The sequence below is a fragment of the Anser cygnoides genome, chromosome Z, assembly GCF_040182565.1.
Source record: "Anser cygnoides isolate HZ-2024a breed goose chromosome Z, Taihu_goose_T2T_genome, whole genome shotgun sequence".
NCBI classification, from domain to species: domain Eukaryota; kingdom Metazoa; phylum Chordata; class Aves; order Anseriformes; family Anatidae; genus Anser; species Anser cygnoides.
The window spans coordinates 46,552,969-46,576,507 of NC_089912.1; the positions used below are offsets into that span (position 1 = coordinate 46,552,969).

A 23,539-nucleotide genomic window follows, 5' to 3' on the forward strand; every position below is an offset into this window, starting at 1 on the left:
GTTCCCTTGGTTCCAGGGACCCATCTTGCAGTTACACCCTAGTGTGGTTCCCAGGTGCCAGGTTTAAGTGCTCACGCACCAAGTTAAGTTAGTTTGTGTAAGGAGTTGCTTCTTGCTAGTCCTGACTGTAAACATCAATGAGTGTTTTGGTGGAGGGCTCCTTGCCTTTCCGGCCGTTGGAGGCTGCACGGCTATGGTGTTTTTATTTCCTTGCCTCAGTGAACTCCCACAGACCTTTGGAAGTCTCAAGGCAGTGGCGCTGGGTGTACAGGCTGCAGCATCGTTAGCTCACGGAGCAGCTGTGTGGTGCAAGGGAGAACACCAGTCTGAGCTCAAAAGCTACTGAGCAGTGGGAAACCTCGTAGGTGCTGCGGCAAATGCGTGCAGGGACCCTCTTTCTCCACCGCAAGCTGTCTCTGTCGCTGCAGTAGTGGGAGAAGGAATCTCTCTGAAAATACTGGGGAAAAGTACAGAAACAAGACCTATGCTTAATAATGACAAGCAAAGCCGGGACCTTTGAAACTAGTCCATATGCCGCTTAGCTCAGGGATTTCACTGTGTGCAGCAGAATTTTTTAAAATAATTATCTAAACTGGATGATTACTTGGTTGGTTTATATTGATTGGTTTACATGATCACTCTTTGACTCCAATCATTCAAAACAACCTTTGTTTTTTTAACTCATTTTTTTTATTTTGACAATATATATATACATATGTACAAAAACATCTATGCCTACTTTTTTTTTCCTTTTCTTTTTTTTACAATTTCATATGATTTACAAAACAGGACAGCAAAATAACTTATAAAGGATACGAATACTGTACAAAAATAAAACCGATTAAACTGTTGGAAGTTTGTATCTTACAGTGTTACAGATCATGAATCTGTAAAACAGCATTTTGAAGAATGTGTCCAGTCTGGTGTATGTTGAACTAAGTCCGTCTGCAAACTGAAAACAGATCTGTCATAAAGGTTATGAGAAACTGTTTTGAAAAAGTAGTATGTTGAAATATGTATAGCTATACCTTTAAAGCCGTGACTTCACTACAGTAATGGGCTTTCTTAACCAAGGAGAGGAGCTGTCCTAACTTCAGCACTATTAAATATTTCCAAAATAGTACAACAAGTATGAACGGTATTAGAGAACCCGATTTTTCCTTTTCCAACATTTGCAGCACTCTTTGAAACTTAACTTGAAGATGCAGAAAACTAACCTAGAGTTTGTTTCATGTATTAGATCCGTTGTTTGCTTTTACTAGAAGAAAAACTAAAATACCCAAATGATCAATACAATAAACCGAAATCTCTAAACCTGATCATTCCCCACGTATTCTGTTAGTGGTTAAAGAATCACATTAGTCCCGTCTGTCCTATGCTGAAATACAGCATACATTAGAGTAAATTGGTTACGGCTTAGGAAGGTTTTTTTCAGAAACAAGATCTTGTCACCAGTGATAACGACATGAGTTTATATGTCCCTTTGTTCCGTGGACCAAGGTAACTCCCTGCCTGTTAATTCTTTTAGAAATAGAAGAATTAATGATGATAGATGCGCATTCTACCCCAAGTATTGAAGCTGGGATCCATGAATCTGGCCATTTGCTTCCACATGTAGGTTAATCCCAGTAGCTGTGACCAAACCATTTATCTATTGATTTAGGAGCTGCTTATCAACTGTGGCTTCCCATTGTGGTTGACAGCACGTGAGGGTGTTTTGTACTTCACAGGACCAGGCCTTACTATTCCCAGTACTGCATTTGTCCTACAAAATGGCAACAATCCAGACTGTAGGACAGACTCAAAAAGGTTACTGTGATCTTCACAGAGAAGAAGGAAGATGAATATGCATGCTCCGTTGACTCTCACTGGGCTACACGTGGCCCTAACCCTGCTTAACAAGGCAGCATTAACAGTACTGGTAAGCGGAACAATTTCTGTATTTCTATATCAGTAGAAATACTGAGGCTACCTATTTTTTGTTAGGAACTCAATTTGAACACCAGAAATTAAAGTTTGGTTTCTAAAATAAAAGTTTCACAAAGCTGAAACGGAGGTAGAAAGTGTGCTTGGTTTCCTGATGTCTTCACTGAAGAAAACACATCCCTTTTTACTCCACAGACTGCTCAATATCCCTAATGCCTTAAAAGCAGTTCTCTTCACATAGACAGAATTTATCAAGAACTACACAGGTAAAAACACTATATGCAAACTGATTTCTAATGCTGAAAGCCTTATACAACTGTAGAAGAAAATACTCTACTCTCTGAGCTCATTTTTTTTTTTAACATTTGTTTCTAGGAAGCAAGCTTTTTATCAGTTAAAACAATAAGATACGGTAACTGCAGCTGTACTAACAGGATCTTTATGTACAGAATTTTACAGGATGACCTAAATTCATCTGCAGTGGAAACACTTCGGATTTCAGTGTGATTACTCCTGAGATGAATTGGGCCCTAGGTCTCTAGAGCAGGGCTGCACCTCCCCTTCCTCTTCTGGAGGAAAGAGTAAAAACAGAACAGCAGAAGAATGCTTCTGGAAGAAATGTGTAAACATAATTATCCCCTTATAGGTAGCTAGGAAGGGAAAAAAAAATCACTGATAACCTGGTATGGTGCATGGTTTTAACGTGAAAAAAGATGAAATACATAATGACCATGACTTGGAAGTTCAACTTCAGTCATCTTTTTGCTCCTTTTAGAGAGCAAAACATAGCTTTAAGTTAAACATAATATTGCCTTGATCGGTATTTGGTGTGTCATGCATGACACAGGTATGACTGCAAGGTACTTAGGGAAGCTGATGCCAGAAGGAATATTGTGACACACCTTGTGTGTTGTATTTCCAATTAGCTCATGGTTTTCCCTCATACTCTACAGAAACAGTGATCAAGAGATACGGGAGCCCTTCTGAAGTGCTCTTTACAATAAATTTAACTGTTTCCATTAGCGCTCTTAAGGAAAGGTCTACTCTCTCCATAAGCACACGGAACTCCCATTGGATGTGGCAGGAGTTAGGCACGTGTATGAAGAGAATAAATCTTTAAGGCAAGTGTATGAAGAGAAAAAACTTGTAAAAAAGTTTATAATATATATATGTCAGCAGTTTATAAAGATGGTAGCTGCTGTAATCCATCCAGTCAAACAAAACACAGCAGAATAACGAACTGTTACTGGCATTTCTCTAGTACAGTACTGTATTTATTGACAAATGAAAATATAGATCAATTGAGAGACGTATGTTTCTGCCCTCGTCCCCCCCGCCACGTTTTGTAGGCTGACTTGTATTTTTCCAGGTAACTGAATAACAGAGCTAAATACACATATGGTCAGAAAATGACTGAGTGGTTGTGTTGGTGTTTTTTGCTTTAAGTATCTGCTTGAATTATACATGTTTTTACTGGAAAAGTGCAGCTTATATTCAAAAGTATAGTTAATACAAAGAAAAATTAAAAAGACCCGTTTGCTTTAATGGGTCTTCTTGAGTATAAATTCACCTTATTTCAGTGTATCAATCAGATGCTATTAGTAACATGTAATGTTTCTCTTAACAGTCTTTTTAAATGAAGGATCATTCTGAAATATAGAAGTAAACCCACTTCTACAATGTGCTATGGATTTTATATCTGAGAATTACTTATGTGACTCGGAAAGTGGTTTTACTCGACAGACTCTAAAACACAAGCAGCATTACATTGTTCAACAAAACATGTTCATGACACAGCAATCACAAAGACCTCAGAGTCACGCTACGGTGGTGTCACTGGCCGGACCATCCCGTGAGACGTACGTTCGCCAGTCTCAATGCGCCGAATGGCAGAAGGCGGCGGTCCCGTCCTTCTGCCCGGAATCCCCTTCATCAAGACGGCTGCTCCCAGCGAGGGGGAGAGCGTGAGTGGGAAGCACAAGGTGCTTATGTTCTGAACACCGGCTACAAATGCTTGATCCCCAGTTGCCGGACGCACCTTGCACCCCCTGCTCCGCTCCCCGGGCCGGCCCTGCATTCACAAGGAGCCAGAGCTGGACTTTTTGGATCGCTTGATCATGCTGGGGTGAAACTCGGTGTGGCGGCGGGCATGCTTCGTCAGGTGGTCGCTCCGCATGAAGCGCTTCTCGCAGAGAGGGCACCGAAACTGCTTCTCGCCGGTGTGGGTGCGGTAGTGCCGGGTCAGCTCGTCGGAGCGGGAGAACTTTTTAAGGCAGTCGGGCCACGTGCAGGGGAACGGACGCTCGCCTGCGGGGAGGAAAGGACAACAACGTGTTTAGGGAGGGGGGCAGCGTGCTGCCGAAGGGACATGGCTCTTGCTTTATGCCAGGGCGCCGGGGTCTGCCGAGCCGCTGCCGACTCGCTTGGCAGGTTTCAGCCTCACCACCCTCATGCCAAAAAACCCTCCAACCGCACCAAGCCTTACACGACCCCAGTGGATGAGCCCTGCCCGTGCCTCCACACTTTTTATGTCAAACGCACTATGGTAGTTTGAGAGGAGTACACCATTATTACTCCTCTGGCGCTTCCATTCTACTGGATAAAATCGTCCACAACCATTAGAAAAGCAGCCAAAAAAAACCTCACCTACAAGAAGTACTACCTGCCTGGGAAGGGACGAGAGGGGGTAGAGAACTGGGAGAGCACTGCAGCCTTGGGGCTGCAAATCTGCAGAGCAGAAAGGCTGTGCCTGCCGGCAGAGGTCCTCTGCCCCCCCCCCTCCTCCCTTCCCCTGGGCTGCCCCAGCAGGTGGTGGTCTCCCCTCAATCTCCTACATGTCCAATCTGAGGACAGGAAAACTGTGGTGTTATTTGCAGCTCTATCAGTAGAAACGTTTGCTGTGGTGGTGAAGAGCCAAACCAAATGCCTTAACCTAGAACACCTTTGTTTTAAAACCAAGGGTGTGAGGAGCAAATGATACCATCATCCTCCTGGCACCCCAGATCCCTGCGGCTCAGCCCTGCGGGCTGCCTGGACCTCGCGCACAGCCACGGGCCCAGTACCGCCCAACCTGCAAAGCTGACTACTCCATGTCACAGAAGGAAATCAAAAAAGCTCAGGATACATCATGTACCAGAGCCATTTGATGCCTTAATTCCTTTTCTCAAGAGCCTCCTGAAGGGAATATAAATGACAGCTATGTGACAGCTATTTATAGTCAACCATGAAATACAGAAACTATCCCAGGAGATTTCCAGCTTGGAAGAGTTGGAAAGAAATTCAAGAGCTCCGGTACTTCCTGGTACGGTGCAATTTGGCACAACACACAAGCTCACTTAACATTTGCAGATTGCAAGAAAAGGAGTTATTTACAAGGAAGTGTGCCTTGGAAAACTCCCCAGACACAGCAGCCTGGACAAAAGACTGAAGACTGGGATGAACAGTCCAGCAGCCAGGAAGACGACCATGAGCAGAAAGTGCAGCAGAGCTCTTGGGAGGAGAATGGGGGTGTGAGGCGGGGGCCAGGGGGCTAGTCTGCTGGCATCCAAGAGACGCCACACCAAGGAGGATGACAGCGGGACAGATGTGCTGAGATTATGCCACACAACCAGCCCTGAAGGCCTAGTGAAAGTCTCCGAAATAAAGCAGACACTGTAATGGCTTAAGCTTCCTATTATGTGGTGCTCCTTGCCAGGCAGACTGCTCTGTCCCATACTGACAAGCTTTTGGTTCAATTTTAGGCAGATGAGCAAGACCGCATGCATCAAAGCAGCCTCTGAGGCCAGGCCAGCCACAGCACAACTGCTTCTTGCACGTTTTCTCTCCTCACCTGGCGGCGGTGCTTGCCCTTGGTCAGGGAAGGAGAAAGCAAAAGTAGCACAATGCCAGCCGTACCTGCATGTTAACCCGGCGGAGACAGAGCTGCAAGCTATCCTGACCCATGGAGCTTTATTTTATTATTTTAAGTACAGACTTCCTGCTGTATTCCTTTAAACATGGCTGGAAGCCTTTCTGAACAACCACTGCCTTTGTGAATGAAACTAAAGCTGTGCATTCACTCACACGTGCACGAGGGCCATGGCCATAGCTACGAGGCAGTGCAGCACCAGCAGGCGCCATGTGATGGTCTCACAGATCTCATCTGCCTTTGCTCTGCCCAGTGCCTGCACTCGGCCTCCCAGGCAAGCATTTCACTGGTACTACTCTTTTGCTGTCTATCTCATGGTTTCTGTCACGGCTTCATGAAGCAGGCAGCAGTGGGAGGTGCAGAAAGCTTTCCAGATCCCTAGGGGACGTGGGAGAAGTGCTGTACATCATGCATGTGTGGAGGCATCTCATATATAGCTCCATCCAGAGCACTGGAGGCAGCTCAGGCATCTTGACCCTTCCCCAGAAGCTGCATTCCCATCATCTGCCTCGGGACAGCTCTTCAGCCTGCCAAAGTGCCTAACTCATAGAGACCAAGAGAGAGACTGAGTACCTAGGCTGGGTAACATGGACCTTTGGTGCTCAGTGTCTACTTGTTAGGCACTGTAGTATGCAAACCAGTTGCTCGAAAGCAGTGTTTTATTTTCAATACTCGCAGAAGGGAATTAAAAACAGAGCCTGCTTTCTGGTTCCTCCTGAAACACACGGGGAGCGGTGTGACCTCCGCCATCACTGCCCGGCACAACCACTTCACCTGCCGTGGGGAAACGGTTGAGGTGCGAGGCATCCACGAGGCTATGGGCTGAGGCAGCACTCACCCGGGATCCCTCACATCGGTTCGCAGCACTGCAGTGCCCAGACAAGATCATTGCCCCCCAGGGAGCAGGGGGAAACAGCTTCCCTGCAGAAAACCCCAGCCATGGAGGCCTGAAGGCCGCAGGGCCTTGCCCGGTGGAGGCATGCTTGGTGCTCAGGGTGCTGTGCGCAGGGGCTGTCACCAAAGGACACAGACTGTCACACTTCCTGAAGCATGCGAGAATGGGAACCCACAGCAGGCCACCTTCTGCCACCGAGTACAGCGATGGAAAGTGATCTCATCACCTCAGCGGTACGAGCTCCAGGAGGCTGTCACAAACGCTTTGGAAACGCACACATGAAAAAAAAAAAAAAAAAAGAAAGTAGGCCAGGCATAATCCGTGACACCAGGAAGTGTTAAAACTCAAAGAGCAGAGAGACGAGGGGGAAGAGAGAGACTTCTCCAGGCCCTGGGTGTTTGTCTCCGAGCCTGAAGATCTGTTCTCCTCGGTTACAAAGCCATAACCCATTGCATGAGCCCAGAGAGATGGTGCTTCAGCGACCAACTGAACAGATGCAGCACAGTGGTGGAGCACAAATTTGGAAGGGTTTTTAGGCAACACAGAGATGCCTGATGGCACGCGATGACAGTGCACTCAGCAGAGCTGGACCTTGCAGTTGCTGGTTATATTTGACATGCTATTTCTTAAAGCAGCAGAGGAGCACACAAGTGCAGAGGCGTGCTGTCACAACACAGAGCTGTGATGCCCATAGTGCTGCCTCCACCTGAGGACATCCCTTTCTGTGCCATGTCTAAGCAAGCCAGAAGTATTTTTTCCATATGATTTTTCCCCCTTAGTTTTGGGAGCAGTATCGCCAAGGCTTGAAATGAGCAAAACGAACCATTAAAACAGGGTGCTATTATGCACTGCTGCCTTTGGTGGCAGTATGCTACTTTGATTTTAAGACATGCCTGAGAGGGAATTTCTATCAATCGGTGAAGGAAAGGCCATTGATGGATCACAAGACATTAAAACTGTGTGCAATAGAATCTGACCGCAGAGATAAAAAGTGTAAATAATTCTCTTCACCAGACATATCCATGGCAGCTTACAGATTTAACCACTGAAACAAACTGGTTTACAGGAATCGACTCATCTGCAGAATTCCCGTTCTTTGTCCTGTTTGACACCAAGTGCAGCGGGAGGCACAGTTTACACTGAGATGGCGCAACAGCACAAGCTGATGTTGGCTGTTCACAGGCCTTCCCTGCTCCTGAGCCCTGACTTGCTTTAAATCCCACATAAATGTGAAGGCCGTTGCAGATCCTTTCAAACTGTGCTCTCTTGCTTCACCCAGTCTTCTCTCTCCGTTCATCCTCCCCACTCTCCACTGCATGTGGTTCACTTCTTTTTGAGAGTTTAAACTCTCTATCTAGGCTGATTTGTAAAACCCGAGGCAACTCAACGTTATTCTTTTTCCATTTTATTCTGACTAGATGGAAAACTATTTAGCTTTTTGCCCTGCCCAGAGACATTCCAGATTTTCCCACATGGTAGTCTTGTACAGGAAGAGTTTCTGAAAGAAAGAACATGGAGCGGGCATTAGCAGACTCATTAACAGGGCAGATAGGTACTGGTATCCTGACTTGTTGTTTGCCTTCTCACTAAAAGTGCTGATTTAGATGTGGATGGATGACTGAGATTAGGAGCTGCAGTTTGTATTGGCTTTAGAAAAGATGACTTCATTCAGGCAAACGAGTGATAGAGAAGGTCTGGAGTGTCTTTTTTGTCCCAGGGGAAAAAAAAAGTGCTGTGTTTTTTTGACAAAGCTGAAGACAAAGTTGATTGTCATACACTTGAGCTATTCTCTTGGCTTTTAACAGGGCATGTCCTAGAAGCGGAGCAAACTGAGTTTCTGTGATGAAGTACTAATTTTAAGAGAATTACTAAATCGCTTTGAGCACTGACTTTATGGAAGACACTCAGAGACTGCTGTTGGTGTGGATGGAAGTCTGGCCAAGATGAACGCTTTGCTGGCCTTGTATTGTTTTTCTGGCTGACAGAAATGAAGTTAGATGCAGCCATGAGTAGAGCCTGGGATCTACGCTAGCGAACACAGAACAGTTTGCCATCAAATAATGATGATGATACTGCTTCACATATTAATTAGAAAGCCAAATGGACTGTAGCTACACCTGCAGGAATGGACAGCTAATTAGACACCCCTGACTGACCTGCATATTAAAGAGGAGACCACTGGGAACATGGTAGGACTGCTCTGCCAGCTATTCAAAGCAGCACCTACACTAACGTACCAAAACTGAAGAATGGGTCCAAGTTCGACTTTTGGGATGTGGTGCCTGTGCTTGACTCCCACTCTCTCTCTGGCCACAGGACATGGCACGGCTAGCCAACATCTCCTGCCACAGCAACACCCACCTCTGCCTGTGGCACCAGCCCAAAAGCCCAGCCATACGGCATGACAGCAGGGCTGACCCGTCCCGTCAGAGATGAGGAGGGAAAGACTGAGAAGGGAAAGCACACAAACAAGGAAAGCTCAAAGAATGATTTTTCTTTTTTCCATCAGGCAAGAGCAAAACTACTTAGGAAAACAGGACTGCCATTTGCAGGAAGGCAGAAGAAAAAATAGGGGAAAAAAAAAAAAGCATTCCCACAGCTTCAGTGGGCATGATCAACTCCTTATGATTCAAATTAAAAAAAAAAAAAAATCTATACTTTCATCTTCTGAGATACTCCTGAACCCCTGTGGCTGCTGGAGCTTGAACTTTCCAAAGCAATCTTGGTACCCTGGGAAGATCTGGTCCTGAACATCAATTCTTGACTCAGATACAACAACGATAACGCTTCTCTCCACAACCCTCTTCTGTGACCCCACTCAGCCACCACTCCTGAGTGTCTCAGTGTCTCCTGAAGTACCACAGGTCCTGTAGAAGAATAAGTGTCAAGAACATGGTCCAGCTTATTGCAGGAAAAAAAAAAAACAGTAAGGGCAGTCTCTCCTTTTTGCCACAAGACAGCTGTATTTCAGGCCTCTTTTTTCCTCGAGTGTCATTGCTTGCCCCACGTACCTGAAGGAGCAATTTCCAGTGAGACACTGGATTCTGACCAAGTGTCCTCTCGCAAAGTGTTCTGATGAAGATGGCTCTTACAGACATCTGTACTCCCAATTCTGGGCTGACAGACTTTCAAACTGCCTTTTTGCTTTTCCAAGACGGGTATTCCAGAACTGGAGTGTTAAAACACAGGGCAATCACAGGGTAGAGATGCTGGTGAGAAACAGCACAGAGCAAGTCCAGCAGAGAGGACACTAGGTGCAGAACAAGGGTTCCTGGAACACTTCGACCATGGCCAGCCAGTCTGGCAAGAAGATCAGACGCTGCCTACAGGATAGACGATGGACAGAGGGGTTGCACCAAGGAGTGCACCAGGACTGCACACCACAGGACAATTCGGGTGTTAAAATGCTGCTTTCAGCATGTTTTTACACTGCTGTGACATCCTCAAAACCACCACTCAACAACTGCTTGTATCTGCAGGTGCCTGAGTCTCTTTCAAAAGAGCAGATGCAAAACCACCTGCTAAAACCCACCACTGCTGAGCGCCCTAGCTCGTGCCTACAGCCCAGCAAGAGGCAGGCCTGCCACCGATACACCTGATAACAGCACCAGGTGTAAGGGGTACGCCCCTGCAGCCTCCCTGCCAGCACCCCCTTCCTACAAGTCTTGCTTTCTGCGATTGTGCCTCCTTGTATCTGTCAGTCAGGGAGGGTACCTGGGATGTGAGAGACCTCTTCAGGTCTCACCAGAGAGTTAAACACACACTTCTCATAGCCGACAGGAGTGTCCTCAGCAGTAGACTCCTGGGTACTTGGAATAAGCTTCTGACTCTTACCCTTTTCTGTCTTACCTCCATTTGAACTTCCTGCATCTCACAGTAATACTTAAACATTAACTGAGCAATGGAGGGAGACCAACTCCTGCTCTGGTGCTCAGGGCACTTAGCTGGGATTGCAGAGCACTGGACTTGGGCTGCTGTCCTGTCGGGGCGATTAAGTACTTGCTAAGGGGGAACAGCTCTGACAGAGGAAGGAGCAGAAACTCTCCCCAGTCAGAGCGGCCTCTCTCCGAACGCCAGCAGAGCGGGGACCTGGGAACGTGTCTTCCAGTGACCACAGCCATTCCCTCAGCTACCGAGCTGCTGGATACCGCAGTACTGTGGACTTTCCCCGCTCCTCCCCCCTAGCACAGAAAGGAACAGCTTGGCACGGGCACTTTGCGTCAGGAGGAGGTTTGTGCCCTGGAGGAGCCCCCCTCTCCAGCCGGGCACCAATTACTGGCATCCTGGCATGAGGGCCCCGCGCACAGCTGGGGCTCCCTGCCTCTCCCCGTGCCCTCAGGTGGCAGACGAAGGACTCTCTTTGGCCTCCACCGGGCGACCTGGCTCTTCAGAGACCAGCGCTGCAACCGTCTGCGGGGCTGGACCAAAGCACCCACGGCCAACCTGTCTGTAGGGTCTGTCGGGGCCAGGTGGACACGAGCCCGTCTCGCTCACTGCTCTCCGGAGACACGTGGGAGGGAAGTTTTGTAGTGGCTGCCTTTCCAAACTGCTCGCGTGCTGCTGAGGGCAGTGCTGGAGGCCGGCAATGCACACAGCCACTGTGCTTAGCGCACACCCTGACTAAACCGAGCGTGTCACTGGTCTCGTCTTCACATGCATTCGGGAAGGTAATTCTCATTAATCTAGTGTGAATTTATTAGCCAATAATTCAGCTGACTCTTCCCTCAGGTTGAGGCATTTATAGCCAGCATTCCCCGGCTGTTCGCCCTTGCTCGACGCTGGACGACGAACTACGCATCACAAATGCACGTTACTGGAAGCTGCCTTGCCATCAGTCCGGCCTTTCGGCCTTTGCCTGCCTCCTCCCTGCTCCTCCAGCCACGGGCCTGGGGGCTCGGCGAGGCGAGGAACGACAGCACGGTGCAGAAGCACGGCCGCCCACGGTGGGGAATGGTTGTTCCCACACGGATCCACGCCGCCAGGACTGCGAGACGTGCAAGCTAACAGAAGCAGCTGACACCTACCGCAGGGCCGTCAATGCCACAGCGTGCACAGCAACAGTGCGCACAACCCGGCAGAGCTGCCTTCCCAACACATCCCTCCAGAAACGGGAGTCCCGTCCTGCTCACTGCTTCTGTCCTACACATCTTTAAATCTTCACTTTTGGTTTGATGTAACCCGTAAACACCTTTCTGGGGTGCTTTCACACCGTGACACACGCGCTTGCTAAGTGTTTGTATTTTTAAAACTGGGAAAATAAAAACAACTGAGCAAACATTGAACTTAATCTTGAGGATCTATGCCTACCTTACTCGGCTGGCAGAGCTTCCAGTCAGTACAGTCATGTTTCTCCAAGACCTGGAAGTCTGCCTAGCAGAGCTCTAGCAATTTACACATTTTGTGAACCCTTGAGAACGGGGGTTTCAGATGGAGGTCTGGTTTTGGCAAAAGTGTCCTGCTGGCTCCACTTTCCTGCTCTTCAGTCTTTTTTTAAAAGGAACTGGCAACGTGACATTGCATGAGCTGGGAAAGAGGGGCTTAAAATGCTGAATTTCAGATTATGCTCCCATAAAACACCCAAAAAAGCGCTCGGCAGGCAGAGGATTGTCAACCTATCATCATCCGTACAGTCTGTCAAGCTAGCGATAATCTAGAACACAACTAACAAAGCAGCACAGTCAAAACCAAGCTGATACGGGGGCTGGATCGACACCATCGCATCCAGATCGCAGCACGAGGCAGCTGCAGCGCTCATCTCCCCTTTCTACCAGGACAGCTCCTGAGCTTCGCTTTGCCAAACGCCGACCCATGGCCCCACGCCTCTGCCCACAACCTGCTGCTGAATCTCCACTAGAGCCAAGAGCCAGGGGAGCTCCGGGGTCTACCAACTGCCTGATGTCAGGAAACTCTTTGTGTGGTTCGGACCTGGTCTCCACGGTGGAAAAGCTGGACAAAAAGCCTGGCTGGCAAGGCAGGACTTCACGCACGACTGCTGGTTTTTGAGTGCCTAACCTCTTCATTAGAGGCAACTGGTGTAAACGTGAATTTCTCTTCAAACCACGACACCAAATGTTGAGAAGCGTTTGGGATTCACCTCCCCAGGCAAGTGAACTCCCGTGGGTCCCGTAAGAGGCACCGCATGAACCAGCTTCATGGTACCCTCTCTGCTCCTAACCAGGAGGGCCTGTTCTCGGCAGCCACAAGCCCTTTAACTGGTTGCATTCACGCTGTAAGCAAACGTATGTTCCTTAAATTAAGCTTCTCCTGACAGTTTTTCTGCTTCTGCCTTTCAGTATCTCGCTCTTTGCTCCACGCTCCCTGCCCTGCCCTTCTGACCGAGGTGGCTTGTTTGCTCTCGCCTGCCTTTCCCCATTGCCCAAGGAAAGGCTCCCTTCACATCCTTCTCCGCTAAGCTTCCTACTGCCTCCCTTCATTTTTGAGGCTCATAATAATGCTGCACATTACCAACCATAACCAAACCTCTGAATCAAGCTATTCCGAGAAGACCCTGAATTTTCAAGGTAACCTTCTGTCTATCTGCTGCTATTCATTGCTTTCTTGTGTGGCACAGACGTCTGTTTTCTCCTGGCCTCTGCATTGCTTCCAGGGCTCTGGTCTTGTTCACGTCTTGACGATGAGCCTGGGCCTTTTCCTCTGCTCTGGAGGCCCCCAAAGGAACACCTGCAAGGCGTGGTCATACCCCCTCTCATGCGGAGACAACGCTCCTGTAATCCCTGCCACTGCATGCAAACTTCAGCTGAGTTTGCATGTCCCATGCTCCCACAGCACTGTCCCAGGAGGGACGGGATGGATACTTCAGGGACCAAGGTAAGGTCACTTTGTAGATCTACTCCTCCACCTGCCTTCCTGACAAACAGCTTTGGCTTGTGAGCTGGCAGGGACACCACCACGCTTTTCTACATGAAGTGCCATGCACCTCAGAGCTGCTGCTGGAGGCGGCCTGCACAAAACACTCAGCTGGACCAGCGCTCCTGCTCAGGACCTCGGAATTTAAGTAACAACTTCCAAGCTATTTTTGCATAGCAGTGATGAGACAGGCAAGGCAATTCGGTAATTTCTTCGTTTCGGCGACCTAGGTAGGATGCACGGTGCCGTCAGCAGACTTCCTTGTTAAAGTCAGCACGGCAAGCAACTTCTGATGGATGGCCAACCTGGGTCTTCTGGAAACTGAACTACACTCAAGGGCCCGAACTTCAAGAAAACAAAGATGGATACTTTTCGTTTCTGATGTGGGGGTGCCTCTGAACCAGCAAGTTTAAAGTGTGATTAATAAGATCCAGACCTCCAACCTCTGGGCATCAAGTCTTTGGTCTTCTGCTCTTCCACCTTCATTTGGTATTTCATGTCTCACTTTCCATTAGCTTACCAAAGTTGTTCCAATGAGCTTTTAGGTTCCAGCATTACACAACACAGACCAGCGCTTTCCAACCCGCTTAGTGAGTATCCACGAGTACAGGCAGGTGTTGCCACAAGCACGCTCGTGGGTGCGAACAGAAACAGTAAGTCGAGATCAAGAGATTGAGGGGTAAGTATTAACAACTGAAGACCAGGAAGCCTCTACCAGTGGCTGTGCACGTACTTCGACCAAGGGCTGCAAAGCAGCAAGAAAGCAGTTTGGTTGCCCGATGGAAGTGATTCAAAAGGCTCAGAAATGACAGAAATAACTTGATACAAAAAGGGAAGAAAACGGTACTGAGGAAGGAGGGAGTATTAGTGCTCTGCAAAAACACCGCTATGAATAACTCTGGCGATCCAATCAAGCCCCACTGTTGCTAAGGAATTGTTCTGCCATCTATAACGATAATTAGCATTAGCGGTATCATTCAGCATTTCGGTTAGCTCCAATTAACTGCTCACATTAGGAAGCTCTGAAAGTTTATTACCGCTGCATGTTTGCAGTGCCCTTAATCACACAGGGCTACCACGGCGGCACGTTCGCGTGCCCGAGTCAGGCGTCTCGCGCCCGGAGCTCAGGCCCCCCGCGCCCCAGAGGTACCTGTTGTAACGCTGCCGCTTACCGCAAGCCGTGTGGGCTGTGCTGTACGTTAATTTGCACGTCGGCACCCAGAACGCTACCCCGGCCGACGTCTATTTCGGATCGGGGTGGGTACCTGAGCGCTGGGTAGTAGGTGGAACCGGTACTAGCCCATTTCGTTTGTCACTCGCGAGCCAAATTTTTGCGAGGCGTCGGTTACATCCAGCCTCCGAAAGAGCACCGGAGCTCAATCCCCGAGCTGACAACTCAGCAAGCCCTGGCACAGGTCCCGGGGTCGGGCACGGGGCACCGCGGGCCGCCTCCTTTCCGGGCTCACCGACACAGCCAGGACCGCCTTACGGCAGGGCTCGGCGGCCGAGCCGCCCGCGGCAATCCCCCTCCCGACGCCGGCAGGTCCACACCGGCGGGGCAGGGGCAGGGACAGGGGCAGGCGGCCAGCCCCAGGTCCCGTCCCACCGAGGCAGAGCCGAGCCGGAGCTCGCCCAGCGCCCGGGTTCGCCTCGCCCTGCCTCGCGGCGCGTCCCTCCCTTCGGGGGCAGGTTCGCTTTGTGCTTCAGGCCAGTCCGGAAAAGGACCAGACAGACCCGTGCGAAGCACCGAGATAAGCCCCGCCGAGGGGCTTCTTCCCCCGACCCTCTCTGCCTCCCTCCCGTCCACGGGGAGCGGCTTTCGGGCAGCCCGGCGCGCTGCGCCCTGCCTCCAGCCGCGGCTCGGACACGCGGTGCTGTGTGCTGAACTCAGCCCCTCGCACCGAAGGGCTGAAGAACACCGAAAAATGATATATATATATATATATTTTTTTTAAAAAAAAAGCCCACGACCGACCACGACCACGGCCGCGGCAGATACGCCTTACGGCCGGGCTGCCGCCCCGACACACCCTCCGGGGCACCCGGGGCGCCCGTTCCCGACGGCGGCGGGGGGACGAGCCGGGATGGGACCGCTCCGCCGGGACGACACCCGCGGACCCCGCCTGCCCCCCGGTACCGGGTGTCCCCGGTGCCTCCCCGCCCCCTCCCCGCATCCCCGGCGGGGGCGTGCCAAGGGCACCGGCCGGGCGCGGGGCGCTGCGGGAGCGGGGCCGCCCCCCGGCGGGGCTTCGCTGCGACCCCCGGGCACCCCATTTCCCAAAGCCCCCGGGTCCCCACACCCATTTCCCCACACCCCCGGTCCCTGTCCCCCGCTGCCGCAGACCCGCCTGGGGGGGGTGTCACGCCCCCCCCCCCCCCCCCCCCCCCCCCACGTTCTCCTCCGCGGGGACCCCTGCCCGCGGTGCTGCCCGGGGAGGGGTCGGCGTGAGATCAAAATAAAAAAATAAAATAAAATAATAAATAAAAATAAATGAGGGAAGAAAGGAGCGGGCGGAAAGGGGCGGGCGGGGGCGGGGGGCGGGGCGGGAGGCGGCGCGGCGCTGCCGGCAGGGTTCACCCGAGGACACGCGGCTCCCCGCGGCCGCCCCGCCCGGCGCGGCTGACCTGTGTGCACCCGGTAGTGCGCCTTCAGGTGGGAGGACTTGCCGTACACCTTGCCGCAGCCGCTGTACGGGCACTTGTGCCGCTTCTCGGCCGACAGCTTCCCCTTGCCGGCGGCGGCGGAGGCGGCGGCGGAGGCTGCCGCCCGCGGGGGCGGCCCGGGCGCGGGGCTGCGGGGCGGGCTGGAGCCCGGCTCGGTGGCCGCGTCGCTGTCGGAGCCCGCGTCGTCGTCGGGGCTCTCGAGGCTGTCGCTGCAGACCGAGGGGGCGGGCAGCGGCCGGTACTTGTTCAGCTCCAGCAGGCTCTTGGCGATGGCCAGCAGGGCGCAGTAGTCCTGCCAGGCGTCCCGCGGGTCCCGGGCGCCCGCCTCCCCCTCGCCCGCCGCCTTCAGCCGCGGGGCGGCCCCGCTGCCGGCGCCGCCGCCGCTGCCGGCGCCGCCGCCGCTGCCGCTCCCGGCGCTGCTCCCGGCGGCGGCGGCGCGGTTGGAGATGGACACGAGGCACTGCGCCGCCACGAAGTCCACGTAGGCCACGGCCGACATGCCGCGGCCGCGCCCCGCGGGGGGCCCGGGGCCCTCAGCCGCTGCTCCCGGCGCCGCTCCCCGCCGCTGCCCGCCGTCGGGCGCCGGGGGCGGGGCGTCCTGCGCCGAGCGGGACAGGGCGGCGGGGCGGGGGGCGGGCGGCGGCGGCAGAAGGGAGCGGCGGCGGCGGCGGCGGCCCGGCAGGGCCGGCGGGGCCGGGGCTGCGCGGGGGGAGCCGAGAGCAGAGCGCCCGCCTGGCGCCGCCCGCCCCGCGCCCCGCACGCTCGTGCCGGGGAACGGCCGCGCCGCGTCCCATCACGTCAGGTTCGGAGCCCCCCGCCCGCCCCCCCGATTGGTCAGCGGGCAGGGCCGGACGCCGTGTTTACCTTCTCCCCCCCCGCCCCCGCCCCCGCCCCCGCCCCCGCCCCGGCCCGGCCCCTCCCCGCCCCGCCGCTCGCGGGCGCCTTTTGGCAGGGGGCGTGCCCGCCCGCCGGCCCGCCCGCCAATCGCCGCGCCGCCTGCGCCTGCCGCGTGCGAGCCCGCGCGCCCCGCCGCGCCGCCTTAAAGCGGCGATGGCGCCCCCGGCGCGGAGCCGGGCGGGTGGAGCGGCCGGCCGGGAGCCCGGCCGTCCCAGCAACCGGGCGGCCAATGGGAAGTGAGCCGGCTGACGTCACTGCGCGGCCCTCCGCCAATCGCAGGCGGGCTGCGAGGGGGCGCGCGGCGCGCGGGGAAGCCGCCCGGTGGCCACGCCCCCGCCACGCCCCCCTCCCGTGCGCCCCGTCGGGGCCGGGCACGGCGCTGCCCCCCCCAGGGCCGCACCAAGCGGGCCCAGCCCGGCCCCGGCCCCGGCCCGTTCTGCCGGGCGGCACCGGGGCAGCGCCCGGCGGTGGTCTCGTCCCTGCTGCCGTACGGTGGTGGGGCCTCGCAGGTCCCGTGTTAGCGGCAGGGACGGGCATCTGCGGGATGGTGCTGAGCGGGAAGCGCCGGTGGCTGAGCGCGCCCCGGGCAGGGCGATGAAACGCTTGGTGTAATGGTGGTGGGGGGGGGTGATGGTGATGGTGAGGCTGGGGAGGAGGGTGGTGATGTCGGAGATGACGGTAACGGGGGGGGGGTGGTACTGGTGATGGCGGTGGCGGAGGTGGTGATGGTGGTGATGCTGGTGGTGACGGTGGTGACGGTGGTGATGGTGGTACTGGTGATGACGGTGGTGGTGATGGTGGTGATGATGATGGTGTTGGTGATGACAGTGGTAGTAGTGATGGTACAGGTGGTGGTGGTGGTAGTGGTGACGGTGATGACAGTGGTAGTGGTGATGGTGGTGACGGTGATGGTGGTGGTGGTGATGATGCTGATATTAATGGTGGTGGTGATGGTAGTGGTAGTGATGATGGTACTGGTGGTCGTGGTGGTGATGGTGATGGTGGTGGTGGTAGTAATGGTGACGGTGGTGGCGATGATGGATGGTGGTGATGGTGGCTGTGGTGACGATGGTACTGGTGATGACGGTGATGACGGCGGTTACGGTGGTGACGGTGATGGTACTGGTGATGATGGTACTGGTGATGATGGTACTGGTGATGATGGTACTGGTGATGATGGTGATGACGGCAGTTACGGTGGTGACGGTGATGGTACTGGTGATGATGGTACTGGTGATGATGGTACTGGTGATGATGGTGATGACGGCGGTTACGGTGGTGACGGTGATGGTACTGGTGATGATGGTACTGGTGATGATGGTACTGGTGATGATGGTGATGACGGCGGTTACGGTGGTGACGGTGATGGTACTGGTGATGATGGTACTGGTGATGATGGTACTGGTGACGACGGTGTTGGTGGTGGTGGTGCTGAGGGGGGCTGGGCACGCAGCCAGCCGGGGCACAACACGCAGCACGGGGCGAGGACAGCTCGGGCCCTGCCGGCCCTCCTCGCCCCTCCGGCCGCCCCGCTCCCGCTGCGGCCGCCCGGAGCCCCTCTCCCGGCTCCTCCGCCGCCGGCCCCGCTGCGCACTGCGGGCTGCAGGCGTACGTGCGGCGCGGCGGCGGCATCGCCGCTTTAAGGCTCGGCGGCGGGCGGGGGAGGCGGCGCGCCGGGTTCAGCCGAGGACACAGCCCCAGTTCTCAGAAATCCCCGCGCTGCGGGAACATCGCGCTCCGGCACCGCAGCCCCGCCGCCTGCCCTACATCGGGGCCGCCCCCGCCCCCCGCCCCCAGCCCCCCAGCCCCGACGGGGGCCCCGGCCCCGTGCCCCCCGCTGTGTGCTCCCCCCTGCCCCCTCCCCGCGCCCAGCCCCGTCCCGCCGGGTTTTGGGGTCTGGGGTTCGGGGTCGGGGCGCGTGCAGGGCGCGGGGCGTGCACGCGGGACACGCGCGTGTGACATGTGGCGGCCGGGCTGCGGCCGGGGGCGCCCCCGCCAGCGCAGTCCTTTGTCATCGTCCCGCACCCGGGGGGGGGGGGGAGGGGGATCTTTTCCGTAAATTTTACGATTTTTCATTACATACGTCTGCGAGTCAGTGTTCTATTTATATATATATATATTATAATATATAATAATATAATATTACATATATTATATATAATATATCTATTTATATTTTTTATTTTATTTCATTTTATTTCATTTCATTTCACTTTATTTCATTTTATTTTATTTATTACATTTCACTATTTTATTTTATTTTATTTTATTTTATTTTATTTTATTTTATTTTATTTTATTTCATTTCATTTCATTTCATTTCATTTCATTTCATTTCCTTTTTTCATTTTGCTTTATTTCATTTTACTTTCTTTCATTTTATTCCATTTCGTTTCATTTTTTTCCTTTCTTTTTTTTTTTATTTTTTATTTTTTTTTCGTGGGGGCGCGCCCAGATCCCGGCACCAGGAGGGCGGGAGCCGTGGTGGGGGTGCTCAGCCCCCTCCCCTCCTTCCCCTCCCCCCCACACCGCCCCCGGGGGGAGGGGCGTCCCGCCGGCCCCTCCCCGCCTCACCTCAGATGCCCTCCGCCGCTCCCCCCCTCCCTTCCCTCCCCCCCCCCCTTCCCTCCCCCGTCCCCCCGCCCGCCGCCTCCATCTCACGCCCTCCCCCGCGATGTCACAGGCAGCGCGGCCGCCTCCGCTAACGTGTCCGCCCCCGCGCCCGCACGGCTCCGTGTGCGGGTGTGTGTGCGGGTGTCTGCGGGTGTGTGCTGGGGGCGACCCCCCCGGGCCCCCCGGACCCCCCGGGCTCCGCACCCCCGCGCCCCGGCTCCCCCCTGCCCGCCCCGTCCCGGCCGCTCCGGGGGCCGCGGGTTCGATTCCCGCTGCCCCGGCCTCGCCCAGCGCCGCCAGGCTGCCAGGGCTGCCCCTGCACCCGGTGTGGGCAGAGCCACCACCGGTGGCCCTGGCGCATGCACGGCTCCCCAGACCATTAATTCTCGACCAGCCTGCAGCGCGGGTGCCTTCTCACGGGGTACGTCCTACGGGGCAGCGCTGCTCGTCCAAGGGGGCTCTGGGGGTCGGGGGGGGGAAGCAGGGAGGCAGGCTGGGCAGTGCCCGTGCTCCCTTATCCCGGGGATCAAAATCACTTTTCAGGCGTTTTCCAGTGTAACGCTGGGTTTCCAGCTACGTGCGGAGATTTGTCTCCTTTCCGTCCCCGTGAGTGGTGTTTTGTATCGGGAACGAAATGCGTGTTTGGGAGGCTTGTCTGGGCTTACGTGAGGCTTCTGCAGCATTACGGTTGGAGCCGAAGCCGTGTGTGTTTTTCTCCCCGGCTGACTCTCCTCGGGAAGCGAGGATCTGTTGCAGTCTCCCACTGCCGTGCTGCTGTGGCTGCAGTGCCTCCCTCCAGCAGCGGGAGTCCTGAGGCATCGGCGCGGGCTGGATCCGGAGCTTTCCGAACCGTGGCGTTGGGAAGCCACGCCGGGTGCAGTGACGGCAGGAGTACTTGTAAATAAATTTACAGTAATGTTGTAATTGCCGCTGCTGGTGGCATCACACAGTTCAGTGGTGAGAGGTTTCCTTAGGATGTTTAATTCATCCCCAGCAGAAATTCCTTCCGGACAAAACAAAGACCCAGAAAGCAGCTCTGCAGAAAGGGCTCTGGTGGTCCTGCTGGACACCAGGCTGAACGTGCGCCAGCAACGTGCTGCTGCAGCAAAGAAGGCCAGCGACACCCTGGGCTGCGTTAGGAGGAATGGTGCCAGCAGGCCAAGGGAGGTGACCTTTCCCTTTCCCCTCTGCACGGCCCTGGTGAGGCCTCACCTGGAGCGCTGTGTCCAGTTCTGGGCTCCCCGGTACAAGAGGGACACTGCAGAGAGTCCGGCAAAGGGCTGTGAAGGTTCTGCAGAGCCTGGAGCACCTCTCCTGTGAGGAGAAGCCGAGAGCTGGGACTGTTCAGCCTGGACAAAAGATGCTCAGAGAGATCTAAGTCAGTATAGGTATCTCAAGGGAGGGTGTAGGGAAGATGCATCCAGGCTCTTTCTGATAGTGCCCAGCGCCAGGACAAGAGGCAGTGGGCACAGACTGGACCATGAGAGGTTCTGACTAAACATCACTTTGCTGTGCGGGTGACCGGGCACTGCCACAGGCTGCCCACAGAGGCTGTGCAGGCTCCCTTCGTGGAGACCTTTAAGAGCCTTCTGGATGTGGTCCTGGGCAACCTGCTTGAGGAGGGCGTTGGAGCAGGTGACCTCCAGAGGTCCCTTCCAGCCCTAACCATTCTGTGCTTCTGGGATCTGATAGTTGGGTAGGATCTCAGAACGGTTTGGGCTGGAAGGACCCTTAAGGACCACCCAGTCCCAACCCCCTCCCATGGGCAGGGACACCTCCCACCAGACCAGGCTGCCCAAAGCCCCATCCAGCCTGGCCTGAAATACGTCCAGGGATGGGGCATCCACAGCTTCTCTGTTTCAGTGCCTCACCACCTTCACAGTAAAGAGTTTCTTCCTTATATCCAGTCAAAATATACTCCCTTTTAGTTTAAAGCCATCGTCACTACAGGCCCTGGTAAAAAAGCCTTTCTCCCTCTTTCCTGTAGATACCAGAAGGCTGCTGTAAGGTCTCCTCAGAGCCTTCTCTTCTGCAGGCTGAACAACCCCGACTCCCTCTGCCTGTCTCCACAGGAGAGGTGCTCCAGACCTCTTACCATCCTCGTGGCCCTCCTCTGGGCCTGCCTTCACAGGTCCGTGTCTCTCTCATGCCGGGGCCTCAGCGGTGTATGGGCCAGTCCGTGCAGGTTCAGAGCTGGTGTCTGGGAACACATGACAGGTAAAGCAAAGAGTCTGAACACGTTAATTTCCTTTCACAATTTTGACTACTGCTGAGTAACGTCCTTATACTGATCCCCATGTGTTCACTTGTACCAGTGGAAGGGTCTGGTGGGCTCTGCAGTGTTCTACGGCTCATTCCCCTACTGCTTTGTCAGCTTTCAGGATTTACTTACGACACAGTCTTTCAGATATCAACTCACAATCTTCAAGAGAAATGCAAAACGAATGTGCCTGTGCTTGCACATATGTCCCACATTATCAGAAATCATCTCTAATCACAAGGGAGAGACTAAAAAGGTTTCTGGTGCCCTAAGCCCAACCTCTTAGTCCCTTTGTTTTTCTAAAACAAGATATCCCATTCCAGAAAGTTTTGCCTCAAAAAGTTATATTCTAAAAAAACATATGCCAGAAGATCCTGTTTTGTGGTCTTGTTGTACCAACACAAGCTTTTTTTTAGTAGTAATCAGTTAAGAACATTGTCTTACTCATTAAGGTTATCTCAACAGTTACATTTTCCCCAGAATGTGAAAAATGCTATTATAGCCCTAAACTGGAGGAAATATTGGATTGTTAGTTTAGACTGACAAATGCTTTTGTACTTAAGTCACCCATTTACTTTCGTGGTCACACTCTTTCTTTTTATGCCACTGTTTTAAAGTTAACCTCTACTGAGTTTTAGGCAAAATCTCTTTTAGTCAGTTTTACTTTAAAATCAACTTTAGAGACTTGACTGAATTATTCTGAAGTGTGTGGAAGATCAGCATAGGTAGTGTTATTTATTTATTTATTTAGAGAGTCAAATGAGGTTTTAGGCACCTAGAGAAGCATACGGACGCTTGGATTTTACTCCAATTCGAATTTGCAAAGGCCTGGTGGTTTCTAGTGCCAAGAGAGCTTAAACCCTAACTTCTCTTGATTTTCCCCAATACTCTGCTCTCGTGCACACCCCGAGACATAAACTTTTGTTTTGTACATCTGCCTAGATTTCAGACCCTGCTAAGAACACCAAGGCAGCTGTATCAAACCTTCCAGGCGAAACATGCTGCCCGTAGCAGTGGCCTGGGAAAGAGTTTGACATCCTTCTTCAAACATTTTCCAGGCCTCTGGCCATATGCAGGTTGGAGGCGCTGTGACAACTTCACGTTTGATTGCAAAATGCCCAGGAGCCCTGAGAGCAGAGCCTCGAGTTCAGGCCTTGCCCAATCCCAAGTCAAGGTCCTGACGACGAGGTTCACATACACAGTCGATGGGTTTTATAAGGAAGGGTGGAGACCGCCTTACCCAGCCCTGCCCAGGCGCCTGAGCACTGGGTTTCAAGGTGGGAACTGCGGATGTGAATCCCCTCAGGAAACAGCAGCTCCCTTAGCTGCTGGGGTCAGCCACAGCCTCAGAGCACATCAGGGTGGGGGGGCTGGTTGTAAACTGCGTGCTGGGCAAAGCCTGTCCCCAGTTTAGCTGGGTGAGATTCCTAATTTCTGGAGAAAACCGTGGCTAGAGGCTAATTTTCTTCTTGGTTGCTCTGCTCGGCGCACTGGTTGCTCTGAGAGCCTC

The 23,539-nt window shown here is 53.5% G+C and overlaps 2 protein-coding genes across 10 annotated transcripts in view; one reads left to right on the plus strand and one right to left on the minus strand.

The window, feature by feature from the left end:
* Positions 1-667: 667 nt before the first annotated feature.
* Positions 668-16,907, minus strand: KLF9 (KLF transcription factor 9). Its single transcript, XM_066988526.1, has 2 exons — positions 16,221-16,907; positions 668-4,233 (listed from the first exon to the last, which is right to left on the minus strand). Exons 1-2 carry the CDS (start codon positions 16,756-16,758, stop codon positions 4,004-4,006), a joined length of 768 nt encoding a protein of 255 aa, XP_066844627.1. The 5' UTR covers positions 16,759-16,907; the 3' UTR covers positions 668-4,003.
* Positions 16,908-19,706: 2,799 nt separating this feature from the next.
* LOC106044485 (uncharacterized) overlaps positions 19,707-23,539 on the plus strand; it is a 30,007-nt gene continuing 26,174 nt past the window's right edge. For 5 of the 9 annotated variants that reach the window (XM_066988528.1, XM_066988527.1, XM_066988529.1 and 2 more), the window contains exons 1-2: positions 19,716-20,190; positions 21,757-21,986. In XM_066988528.1, coding sequence (XP_066844629.1) covers positions 19,831-20,190; positions 21,757-21,986 — 590 coding nt within the window. In that variant the 5' untranslated portion in view covers positions 19,716-19,830. Of the gene's footprint in view, positions 20,191-20,248; positions 20,667-20,763; positions 21,987-23,539 lie in introns of those variants that run through there. The other 4 variants (XM_066988532.1, XR_010827859.1, XR_010827857.1 and 1 more) reach the window with 4 other exon arrangements.